At 37.2% G+C, this 13,957-nt stretch overlaps 1 protein-coding gene across 1 annotated transcript; it reads right to left on the reverse strand.

Annotated features, from left to right (window-relative positions):
• Nucleotides 1–604: 604 nt before the first annotated feature.
• Nucleotides 605–11,865, reverse strand: LOC113511260 (facilitated trehalose transporter Tret1-like). Its single transcript, XM_052892500.1, has 8 exons — nucleotides 11,618–11,865; nucleotides 8,493–8,722; nucleotides 6,782–7,102; nucleotides 5,888–6,005; nucleotides 4,066–4,137; nucleotides 2,422–2,645; nucleotides 1,609–1,791; nucleotides 605–898 (listed from the first exon to the last, which is right to left on the reverse strand). Exons 1-8 carry the CDS (start codon nucleotides 11,652–11,654, stop codon nucleotides 650–652), a joined length of 1,434 nt encoding a protein of 477 aa, XP_052748460.1. The 5' UTR covers nucleotides 11,655–11,865; the 3' UTR covers nucleotides 605–649.
• Nucleotides 11,866–13,957: the final 2,092 nt, after the last annotated feature.

Consider the following 13,957-nt stretch of genomic DNA (forward strand, 5'->3'; position numbering starts at 1 on the left):
GTATAAATTATATTAGAATACTAATATATATATGTATATATATAAAATAGAATAGCCCCCCTTAGGGGGGAGGGTCATGTACAACAGTACAATAGTAGAGTATATATATATATATATATATATATATATATATATATATATATACAGAGTTGCCACGCTTGGCAGACGGATTGGCAACCGCAGTTACGCTTTAGAGATGTTTTAAGATGGACGCTGCTGTTTATACCTCGCCCTTCCTTAGTCTTCTTTTACGACACCCACGGGAAAGTAATGGGTGGTCTATTCTATGCCAGAACCAGAGGGAGACTTTGTACAAAAGTCGATTGCTTGGGTACCTCTGTCCCAATCGTGTTTCAACCGTGAAGCAGTTGCGTTTGCATGGCTGTGTTCCGGTTTGAAGGGTGGGATATGGCGTCAATTTACAGGAATGGCAACGCATGGGAGGTATCATGGGCGAAACAGTATACTCTGTTATGTCCATGCTACTGCTCATGTCTATAGGCGACGGTTACCACTTTCCATCAGGTGGGCCGTCAGCATGTTTGCCATTCTAAGTTGTATACAAAAAAAAACACTATTTTGATGTAAATGAAAGGTTATAACAAAACAATGTATGAGTATAATTATTACTGATTATTATATATATAATTTATATCTCTATATCAGAACGCCTGATTCCAGATTTCAAGAACTGCAATTGTATAACGTCGACAGTTAATCCTTTAGTCTCTGGCACGAAGTAGATGGAATACACGGCGGTGAGGAAACACGCCACGGAGAAGATGAAGAAGATCCCACCCAGGCCCATTGCACTCGTCAGCGAGTTGAATACGTATAAAACTAAGAAGTTACACAGCCACGTCCACTCCAGCGCTAACATTGACATGTAGCTTTTAACCTGAAATTAAAATTTAAATGCAGGTTAACAAATTCTATAAACTAAAGTTTTATTTTACACAACACTAACGATATTTTGTATTAAATACGAATAACAGGAATGAAAGGAAAAATTATATTACTCTTTTATGTATTGTTTTTTTTTTTTTTGTATATGCATTTCTTTTTTCTTTGTATGAAAAACCCTAGTATCATTTTAAAACATTTTCTATCAAAACCTCAGTCTGTAAAAATCTTTTCATTGTTATGATAATTTTTAACTTTAGTTTACTGAAATGTGGCGACATCGCAAAACTGTCAATTTACAAAAACAATTAAACAATTTTCGATTGATTATATAAAAAGAGATTCCTTTTATGGGATCTCTGTATCTTATAGTTTAAGACTACTGTACAATAAAGTGTTACAAATAATATTTTGAAAATTTAGATATCAATAGCAAAAATGTATTTAAAAACTAACTTGATATTTGCTCATTTTTTGGTGGTAGAGGCTGTTTGTTCGCTAGCAGAGCACTTTTTAAAAAAAATATTGAAAGTTATTATTAAATATATTTTTTTTACCAATAATTATTTTAAAAAATTGAAAATTTTCGAAATAGTGATTATGATGATTGTTTTTTTTTATTTTTGATAATTGACAGTAAATTATGATGTTGCCACATTTTAACGCTCTCAACTACCAGGCTATCATAAATATGTAAGAACATACCTCGGGCAGGAACACTTCAGAGAGCAACACAAACGGTATAGTGCCAGCGCCTAGGGTGTAGGCCGCGCTGTACAAATAAATAAGAATAGCTATCAACCATTTGGGACCCCAATTCAAGTGTATCTGGAAGCCAATGACCGCGCAGCATATACCGGCGCCAAACGAAGCATATATTAGCAGGTTCTGAAATTAAAACAAATTTAAATCATATTTTGTTTTTCGGTTTGAAGGGTGGGATATAGCGTGAATTTACAGGGTACAGAGAAATAACACCTGAGTCCTCAGGAATAGAAACGCATGGGAGGTATATCATGGGCGAACTTAGAATGGCAAACATGCTAACGGCCCACCTGATGGAAAGTGGTAACCGTCGCCTGTCATGAGCAGTACCATGGCCATAACAGAGTATACTGTTTCGCCCATGATGCCCTCTATGCGATGCCATTCCTGATTCTCGGGTACAGAGGAATAACACCTGAGTCTTCAGTCTTATTCCTCTGTACCCGAGAACCTTTAAATTCACGCCATATCCTACCCTTCAAACTGAAACACAGCCATGTAAACAGAACTGCTTTACGGTTGAAACACGAATGGGACAGAAGTGCCCAAGGAAACGACTTTTGTACAAAGTCTCTCTCTGGTAGACTTTGTACAAATACTTTTGCCATATCCCCCAAAATGAATGACGAAAAAGTCTTTCCTCTTGTTTCTATTTACCCTTCTCCTTCTCTTCCCGTTATATACTTTCAGCCATATATTTTATATGACTAAATGTACATAGATATCCATGCTACCAAAACAAAAGATCATTACCCGCCGTCCGACCAGATCGGTCAGATATCCAGCAATTATTCCGCTGACCACCGTCGTCGCTGCTAGAAGAATGCTACACAGCGTTGAAGATATAACCTCCTCAGAGACCACGTCGTGGAACAGCGGTTTGGCGTACACCAACACTACATTCAAGCCTTGCAAGATTGCCGCTGTCAATACAGTCAGTATCGTGTACATGGCTCGCCGGGTGGAACGAGATTTCTCTGAAAGCAAAATAAATATTGCCGTATCGTCCTGGCATTTTTTCTTATACCACGACACCGGCAAACAAGCATACAGCCCGTCTGATAGTTAATTGTTACTGTAGGCTATGGATGCTACACTAGGGGTATCACGTGCACGTTACTGATCCTGAAGAAATCTTAATATATCCTTTTTTATGAACCCCATACTGTAATCTCTAGAGAAAACTTCGGTAGGGAACTTATTCCAAAGCCTGGAGGCTAACTCTCATTTCTTTAGAGATAATCTCGAAATGACCGTTCCCGGTAGATATTTAGAATAGAATAGAATAGAAACATTTATTGCCATACAATTACAATATAAAATATAAATAACATATACAAAAAGTGCCCATACTCGGCAAAAGGGACCGGCTCAGCTGATGCTGTGAGTGTCCCAGCGCAATGTGAACAGCTGCACAGCGCTTTCAGCCAGTCCCTCTCTTAACAAAACAACCAAAGTGCAGGATACCACTGTAGATATTTCCTATGAAAGTGCACTATATGTGACCATTTAGGTTCAATAGACTAGTTCAACCTTTCCTTATCCGTATATGTTGTAAGAGGCGATTACGGGAACTTGGCAGAGGGATGGGCAGCAGCATCCGCTTTAAAATTTAAAGCCTAACTGCGTTCGCAAAACCCGTCTGCCTAGCAACTACTGGCATAACTCTTCTTATGGCGAAGATCTATGTTCAGCAGTGGACACTAAATGGTTGATATAATAATGATAAAATAAAAAAATATGTAGAATATAGTGTATAAATGTAGAAACGTATACTAATCTATTATGATCAGAAAGAGTAGGTTTATCTGAGGAAGAAGTCAAAGAAACCGGTATACATTTCTTTTACTTTTTTTTAAGCATCTTAGAATGGCAAACAAGCTGACAGCCCACCTGATGGAAAGTGGTAACCGTCGCCTATAAACACGAGCAGTACCATGGACATAACAGAGTATACTGTTTCGTCCATGCGTTGCCATTCTTGAGGACTCAGGTGTTATTCTTTTATACTCTGTAATTGCACTGCCATATTGCACCCTTCAAACCGAAATACAGTTATGCAAACATAACTGCTTCACGGTTGAAACACGAATGGAACAGACGTGCCCAAGCAAACAACTTTTGTACAAAGTTTCCCTCTGGTATGCATGCGTAAAGCGAGTTATGATAGTGGACCAAACATCTTTAAAACTTTTCTTTCCTTCTTTATTTTTTCTTTCATAGAAAGAAAGGAAGGAAGAATCCTTCCTTTTTTTCTATGTATATAAGGATGGCCTTTGGCGTTTAGTTCTCTCTGTCTATTCAACAAGGTACTTGACGTGAAGACGGGTTTTGACCCTCAGAAATAAAATTGACATATTTAAATCTAATATTATTACATAAAAAAAAAATACTTACTGAGAAATTTGAAAAAGCCTATTTTTTCTTGCGTCGTCGATTCCAAATTTGAATTTAATTTCTGTTTCTCCGGTAGTTCATCTGGAAATAAGAAACGCTACCAACATTATTGGGTTCTAACACTAATTTGGTACAAAATAACGTATTAAAACTGTTTCAAACTTAAGTGACCATGATTATATATTTTTATAGATAGATAAAAAAAACATATATTATATATATAAAATTCTCGTGTCGCGGTGTTTATTACCAAACTCCTCCGAAACGGCTTTACCGATATTTATGAAATTTTGTGTGCATATTGGGTAGGTCTGAGAATCGACCAACATCGATTTTTCATACCCGTCAATGACACTACGACAATACGATACGACGAACTTACAAACATTTTAATAGAAGGTAAAATAGAAGGAAGGAGGGGAAGAGGTAGACCGAGGCATAGTTACATCAGGCAGATCAAGGAAGGAGGAGTCGGTGTCGTGTCGTATCAAGAGGTGGAGAGACTCGCTGAAAATCGTAGTGAGTGGCAAGAGCTCCACCGACAAGAGCTCTTACATAGGATAAATACTCGCAGATAAACACAGATGATACAGATTAAAACTACTCCACAAGTATTATTTTTGCATTGTTTTATTACACTATTACATTAAAACGTATTTGATGTTATCACAGATAACGCTTACTATGACTTTTATTTCCGCATATTTATATGTCTATGTACTCTTATGTAGATATATAAATGTGACCATCATTAGTATAACAATTCATTGTTATCTCACAGAAAGAGTCTTCTAAGCTAATGATATTATCATCATTATTATCATCATGATAATTTGAAATTGTTCTAATAATATCCTTCCTCTTATTTTAAAAACTTCCCTATATGAAAAACTTATAATGTTTATTTATTTATTTATTACACTTTATTGCACCATTTATAAAATTGTAAATACATTTAATTGTACTGAGAATTGATACAAAAAGGGGCCTTATCGCTAAGCAATCTCTTCCAGGCAACCTTAATATATATAAACAAATATTATATGTATATATACATATATATATATATATATATATATATATATATATATATATATATATATATATATATATATATATATATATATATATATATATATACATAAACATACACAAAAGCTGAAGAGAGAACATGGGAAAATAGTACTTAAAGAAAGAGATAATAGGATTTAAGGATTTAATAGAGATATATAAAAAAACTCAATGATTATGTTTATAATTGTCATCTCTGATAGATATTTTTTAATGGATATAAATGGAACTGTAACCCTGCTTACGCTATCGATTTATAATGGAGAGGCATCAAGTAAGAAATTATGGGTTTTTTTTTTACAACACAGGGTGCAAACGAGCATGCGGCTCACCTGATGGTAAGTGACTACCGCCGCCCATGGTCACCCACAACACCTACGGCATTGCAGGTATGCTGCCTGCCTTTTAAAAAGGAATATGCTATTTTCTTGAAGGTTATGTTGTCGTATCGGTTCGGAAATACTGCTGCTGGAAGTTGATTCCAAAGAGTGGTTGTGCGTGGGAGAAAGTGCCTTGAAAAACGTACGGTGGAGGAGGTGGGTGAGAATTAAAGCAGGTAAGGCAGCCTATCATGATGAATTTCACAAGAATTAACCTGAAAGATGGTTATACAATTACTAACAATCCTCCCATGATGAAACGTGCTGTAGATAAATAGATTACATTTATAATATTTTTATTTTTGAACATGTGTGTAAATTATTGAACCCCATTAATTGCTCCCTGTCTGTAAGTAAGTAATGAAATTAATGTTTTAACGTACCTTCTATATCAGGATTTAGGATCCTTCTTATCTTTTCCAATTCCTGCAGTACTTCTTTTGAGTTTGGTTTCTCGTTCCTGTAGAAAGCTATCGACTTGATGGCCTCCTTTAAAATATATAACATATTAATTGTTATTTTTATATACTAGTACTTTTTTTTTTTCAATTAAAGATAGTGGAATAGTTACCCCACCTGCGCTAACGGTATACGCTAGCGGGGCACCAGTGAGGGATGATAGGTGAGAATGAAAAGGCAGGTCAGTTAGCCTATCGTGATAAGTACACCGGGGATTTAGTACGATAGTTATCAGGGACGACCACGTGGAGGTCGACCTGATAGAGTATATTGCTAGCAATGTGACTGATAATTCGCATTAATAACACTTTCCCCTTTTATACTAGTACTAGGAATAACATCCCTGGTCCCGGCATAGAAGGGGCCACCCCTTCCTTTCCCGTGGGTGTCGTAAGAGGCGACTAAGGGAGGGCAAGGGATGGGCAGTAGAGTTCCTCTTAAAACATCTTCAAAGCCTAATTGCGATTGCGAATCCACCTGTCAAGCGTGGAAACTACTGGTAAAACCCCCTAAGGGGGCGCTTATGTTCAGCAGTGGACAGTTAAAGGCTGATATGATGATGAGTAGGTGACAAATGAGGTGATGGTCCACCTGATGGGAAAAAGTGGACTGTGTACTCACTTATCTTTACTCCTTACGAATATTATAAATGTGAAAGTAAGTCTATTTGTTACCTCTTATCGCCTTAACCAATCACTACAATATGCGTACTATAAGAGTTAGAGAAGAGTATAGATTATTTTTTATCCTGGTGACACAGACAAAGTCGTGATTAAAAGCTAGTAAGAACAAGATAAAAAACTTACTTGTTTTCTGCCCTTTGTCATAAGGTATACTGGCGACTCCTTCAAAAACAGAAACATGGCTACCCCAAAAACGCTCATGGACAGGCTAACATAAGTCAGAGTATGGTATTCCAGGCACCCTCCGAGTAGATTGGACACCAGCATCCCCAGCCCGAAGAAGGTTACAGAGCAAGCAGCCATTGTGCCCCTTATTGATTCCTGACAAAACTCCGTGATGAAAACCGGAATTACCAGGAACACAGAACTACTGATGCCGTATATAAATAAGGCAGCCAGAATAACCTCCACTTGGTTACTGAATGATATCATTAGCCAGGATATCTGAAATAATTATACATATTGCTTAATTGTACAATATCATCATACCTACTTTTACAACAATTATTCCGTTACCCTAAGGTTGTCTTGAAAAGATTGCTCTCAGCAATAAGACCGCCTTACTGTGCTTATACAATTGTATCGTTACATTTATTGTCTTATTTATTCCCTATATTGTATAATGCAAAAAACTATAGTCATTTATTCATTCGAAATATAAAACTTTATTTCTCAGAAATACTCGTAGCAAGTTATAATGGGGAATATAAGTGTCATAGTTTTTCTCTAATATCCATGGTGTTATTCATGGTCATAAGAGACAAGAAAGGATAAACCCTTTTTATTCAATAGGTCCTAATTTCATTTTATAATCTAATTTTTAAGCATTTTCATTCTATTCAATTCTCTTGTGAACTCTCACAATTCATGTTCGCCTAGTGATTGAGTGAAATAAAATATATTCAAAGATTCTTTTTTTTTTATTTCTATATTTATTTATTATTTTAAAGAAATTGTTTTAATCAGTACAGTATATTAAAAAAGAGCGATTAAGTTAAACGTGACACTTACCCTGGTTATTTATTTACCAAAATGGATTCGGCCGGTGTCAAAAGTATGTAGGGCTTTTTTTTAATGGGTGATAATGTAATGGTAGGCCCGCCTGCGTCATCGGCATACGCTGGTGTGGCACCAGGGAGAGATTCAGGTCAGTTAGCCCATCGTGACGAATTTCACTAGAATTAACCATGATAGTTTTCAGGGGGAACCGCGTGGAGGGCGACCTGATAAGGTGTATTGCTAGCATTGGGTTCATTAGACCCCATTACCAACAATCCTTTTCTCCCAGTATGGAGGGCTGTCACTTGTGTGTTCGATTAAATTTCACGAGGAGTTGAAATTTTCCTATTGTTATAATATATATGTTATGTAGACAGATAGATATATATTCTATTTGTACACAAATAACAAAAAAAAAAGGAAATAACATAAATGAAGTATCATTACTTTTTATTTTCCTATGTGTGTCATATTAACACGAGATGGCCACTCAGTTTATTGCTGGGTCATCAAAAAGGCAAATCACTAATTTTCTGTTGTGATTGAAACCCCATATGTTACAGTTTTAATGTATTAATGTGCTTTTTAGTAGCCATGTCTATCCCGGCATAGAATGGATCACCCCTTCCTTTCTCTTGGGTATCATAAAAATTAAATAAAGAACAATAATGGTCGAGGGATGGGCAGTAGCGTCCTTCTTAGAACATCACCATAGCCTAACTGTGGTTGCCAACCTGCCAAGCGTGACAGTTACTGGCAAAACCCGCCAAAGGGACGGTTCATGTTCAACAGTGGATGGTTAAGGGCTGATATGATGATGATGATGTGGACTTACCACTCCTATACTGGCTGTCAGGATACCACAATACTTTCTTCCAATCGTGTTCAACAGTACACTGGCTATAGGATTCCCAACCAAGGCACCTATGCTAGACAGACTGCCCAATAGCGCAGTCTCTCCATCAGTCATAGGTCGATTCAATGTTGTGTTCTCCGATGTGAATATCAGGAATGTGGATGAAGGCCATGCGAAGGTAAGACCCATAACTAAACTGCTGTACGACACTGGGAATGAGAAAATCAAAGATTCAACAAAACTATACATATAGTTATTCTACACATTCTATGGCCATGTAGTCCCGGCATAGAAATGACCACCCCTTCCTTTTCCGTGGATGTCGTAAGAGGCAACCTAAAGTTCGAGGGATGGGCAGCAGCGTCCCTCCTAAAACATCACCAAAATCCTAACTGCGGTTGCCAAACCGCCTGCCAAGCGTGGTAACTACTGGCAAAACCAATCTTATAAGGGAGACCTATGTTGAACGATGGACAGTTAATGGCTGATGATCATGATGATGAAATGAAATCAGTAAAAACAGAAACAATCAATCAAACTATATTTTATTTTGCACTACTGTTAAACATCAGCAGACTTTTTTTAATTGATGTTAATGGAATGGTTTACACCGGCAGGGCACCAGTGAGAGATGATAGGTGAGAATGAAGCAGGTCAGTTAGCCCATCGTGACGAATTCAACAAGAATTGTTCACGATGGTTTCCAGGGGGAACCACGTGAAGGTCGACCTAATAGAGCATATTGCTAGCAATGGGGCTGTCAAATTCCATTGCTAACAATACCTTTCCCACTAATGGGATGGTTACCCCACCTGCGCTAATGGTATACACTGACGGGGCACCAGTGAGGGGTGATAGGTGAGAATGAAAAGGCAGGTCAGTTAGCCCATCGTGATGAATTCACCAGGAATTTAGCACGATGGTTTTTAGGGGGGACCATGTGGAGATCGCCCTTATGGGGCATACTGCTAACAATGGGACTGATAGTCCTCCTACATCAGCAGACTCTTATAGTGGAATTGATTATAAATTTGTTTGTTGATACACTCTATAGTAACTCAACTGTCAGACAGGGACAATAACAGAGGGCCTTGCATGAAATAATTTTCGAAATTTCAAGGACAAACGAAACAGAAATTTGATGTTAAAATAACATAATACATGCCGTTTAAAATTATTAAAAAATGTTAAAATATCGTTCCTCTGGACTATTAGGATAGGATTTATGACGAACGAAATGTTAAGCTCCATTTACTGGCTCGATTTCGGTACGAACGAAAACACGAAATTAAGCCCGAAAATTCGGAATTTCATTTCATGGTAGACCACCAGGTCTCCTCTTATTTCGAATTTTTCTTTTCTTGTATATATATATATATATATATATATATATATATATATATATATATATATATATATATATATATATATATATATATATTGTAAATGAAATGAATTAAATTTGTTAGAATGTAGGTAGTTTTCAGATGAAATAGCCTTTTGCCTGCCTCTGTGTCGGCTTGCAAATGTTCAACAATATAAAAATTTACATATATTATATATTCCACATTATATTTCCTTTCATTAGTTATATAACCTCATATCATAATTTATCTGGCAGTGAATTTACAGGGTACTGAAGAATAACACCTGAGTCCTTAGGAATGACAACGCATGGGGGGTATCATGGGCGAAACAGTATACTCTGTTATGTCCACAGTACTGTTTATGTCTATAGGCGACGGTTACCACTTTCCATTAGATGGACCGTCAGCTTGTTTGGTATTCTAAGTTGCATAAAAAAAAACTTTATTCGATAGTTTATAATGATAAATGAATATATGTTTGTTGCTTTTTTACGCAAAAACTACTGAATGTATTTGAATGAAATTGGGTACATGGGTAGAGTATATCCTAAATTTTCATATAGGATACTTTATGTACTAACTCATATGGACAGAGCCACGGGATATAGTTAGTAAATAATATATCGGAAGACATATATTATATCCTGAATTAGATTCAAAGGATGGCCTTCATCCACTTGCGACGCCTATTCTAGCTTACGTTCCATTATTTATGAAATCGTCACTCTCCCGGTCCCCTTGCGTACGTTACACTCGCAAAATAAGCACTCATTTCCTATCAGTACAACATGTCGAGGGAGGGGGGAAAGGGATTATTAGTAAATGGGGTCAAATAGCCCCATTACTAGCAATAAACCTTGCCAGGTCGACCAGCACGTGGTTCCACCTGGAAACAATCGAGGCAAATTCTACTTGAATACGTCAAGATGGGCTAACTGACCTGCTTTCACCCTCATTAGTCATCTATCACTGGTGCTCCGCCATTGTATACCGATAGCGCAGACGGGGTTACCATACCAATATCACCTATTAAAAAAAAACATGTCGAGGGATATCAAAGTTATTTTCAGGTGTTGCCATTTCTAAGAACTAGGATGTGTTTTTTTTTATGGATGATAATGGAATGGTAAACTCACCTGAGCTATCGGTATACACTGTCGGGGTACCAATGACGGATGAGGTGAAGATGAATCAGGTCAGTTAGCCCATCGTGACAGAATTTAACAAACAATCAATCACATTGTTTTTATGGGGAAACTGCTAGGAGGTCGACCGGATAGGATTTATTGGTAGCAATGTGATTGCTAATCCTCTTTACTAACAATCCCTTTCCTCCCAGGACCAAGGTGTTATGCCTCTGTACCTTATAATTTCATTGCCATATTTTTTTTATACAACTTAGAATGGCAAACAAGCTGACGGCCCACCTGATGGAAAGTGGTAACCGTCGCCTATCGACATAAGCAGTACCATAAACATAACAGAGTATACTGTTTCGCCCATGATACCCCCATGCGTTGCCATTCCTGAGGACTCAGGTGTTATTTCTCTGTACCCAGTAAATTCACGCCATATCCCACCCTTCAAACCGAAACACAGCCATGCAAACATAATTGCTTCACAGTAGAAACACAAATGGGACAGAGGTATTTAAGCTGACGACTTTGTACAAAGTCCCCCTCTAGTGTCGATTGCTTCATTATTTAATAAATAAAATAGAATTTTGACAATACTCACATATGAATGTCGCAATAACTTGTACAATCACCCCCATTGTTTTGTTTCACACTAGCTCCTTTTTGAGCACAATTTGTAAGCGTTCCGTTAGCAGTTCTACCAGCCGAGCGGACGGATGAAAAGTGAAGGGATCGGGAGATATTTGTTAAATCTTTTTTTTTTTTTATTTTATCACTTGAATATTGCAGTGATAAAAAGATTTGCGATACTAATTGTTATGTGTTTCACGCGCGATTCTCTGCCCGTTTGATGCCTTCAATCGTATCTTATCTTTACAGTGTGGCTTTATAATTATTGACTTTGGTTTCTTTTGAAATTGTACATAATCATAATCATGACATAGTTTTGAATTCGTATTAAGAGCGTTCTTAACTATTGATTGTCCAAACTATGTGTACATTTTCAAAAACTTTAATTATTTCTTATTTTTTTTTTTTATATTCCTCTTTGATAGTAAGTTTTGGCTGGTAGTTCTCTGCATGCAAAGTAACATGTTAATCATAGAATAAATACATTAAAAATAAATATATGTATTATTAAAAATTACATACTTCATGTCTTAGTTCGAAATTTTTCAGTTACATTTCTGCTATCAAAATGCAAGTTTTCAATAGTAGCTTAATATTCTTTCATGATTAACATTTTAGTTCGATAACTATGTCATTGTATTATTTAATAGTTAAATAGCTATATAGGTTGCCATATGGTCTCGGCATAGAATAGGCCACCCCTTTCTTTCCCGTGGGTGTCATAAGATTCGACTAAGGGAGGGCGAGGGATGGGCAGCAGCGTCCCCCTTAAAACATCTCTAAAGCCTAACTGCGGTTGCCAACCCGCCTGTCAAGCGTGACAGTACTTTTTTTTTTAATGGGTGACAATGTTATGGTAACCCCGTCTGCGCTATCAGTATATAATGGCGGGGCACCAGTGATAGATGACTAATGAGGATGAAAGCAGGTCAGTTAGCCCATCGTGACGTATTCAACTAGAATTAGCCAAGATGGTTTCCAGGGGGCATCATGCGTGGAGGTCGACCTAGTAGGGTATATTATTAGTAATGGGGCTATTTGACCACCATTACTAACAATCCTTTTCCGCCCAGCGTAGCAGTACTGGCGAAACCCTCCATGGGGGAGACTTATGTTCAGCAGTGGACAGTTAAAGTCTAACATAATGGTGATGATGAAATAGGTATAATAATAATAATATTTAGTTTATTTATTAGCTTATATTATTGCATTTCATATATTATATTTATAATAAATATATTTATATATATATATATATATATTTATTATAATGCCAATTTATATTAATATAGGTAAATTTAATTTCTTGTGTAATGTACGTTCACAACCACTGCCCTACATACGCTTTTTGTTTTTACCTATATGCAATAAAGAATAAATAAATGTTCAATTGTTTTTAACAATTGACATGTAACGACGTTGCCAGACTTCGTCACGAACACTCTTAAAAGTATGTACTGTAGAAATTATGATGAGATTACGAAATAGCGGTAATAGAGATTTTATCGCGACCTTGACTAGTTATTATGCGGTGGGGTCGTTGCGTCCTGGTATTTACATCATCCTCTCTGATGTTATTATCTCCTGGTATATACAGATTTTATTACTACGACGAAATTCCACCGTGCGTTTCTCAAGACACTTTCTTCCACGCACAATCGCTCTTTGGAATCAACTTCCAGCAGCAGTGTTTTCGAACCGATACGACATCATAACCTTCAAGAAAAGAGTATATTCCCTTTTAAAAGGCCGGCAGCACACCTGCAATACTGTTAGTGTTGTGGGTGATCATGGGCGGCGGTAGTCACTTACCATCAGTTGAGCCGCATGCTCGTTTGCCCACTGCTATGTTATAAAAAAAGAACAACATCTTGAAAAGTGGTAAGCTGATTATGTTTCTTTTTTAATTGATGATGATGAAGTGGTAACCCCGCCTGGGCTATCGGTATACGCTGGCGGGGCACCAGTGAGGTATACAATAGGTGACAATAAAAACAGAGGGTTTATCATGAAAATTCTTGCGAAATTTTGGAGCCGAATGAAAACACAAAATTGACATTAAAATCACGTAAAAAATGATGTGTAAACATATTCATCATCAGCATCATCACCATATCAGCCTTCAACTGTCCAGTGCGGAACATAAGCCTCCCCCTGTGGGATTTTGCCAGCAGCACGCTTGGCAGGCAGATTAGCAACCGCAGTTAGGCTTTGGAGATGTTTTAAAAGGGATGCTGCTGCCCATCCCTCACCCTCTCTTAGTCGCCTATTACGACACCCACGGGAAAGGCAGGGGTGGTCTATTCTATGC

The sequence above is a fragment of the Galleria mellonella genome, unplaced genomic scaffold (assembly GCF_026898425.1).
Source record: "Galleria mellonella isolate WM207_F2 unplaced genomic scaffold, CSIRO_AGI_GalMel_v1 utg109, whole genome shotgun sequence".
In the NCBI taxonomy this organism is placed as follows: domain Eukaryota; kingdom Metazoa; phylum Arthropoda; class Insecta; order Lepidoptera; family Pyralidae; genus Galleria; species Galleria mellonella.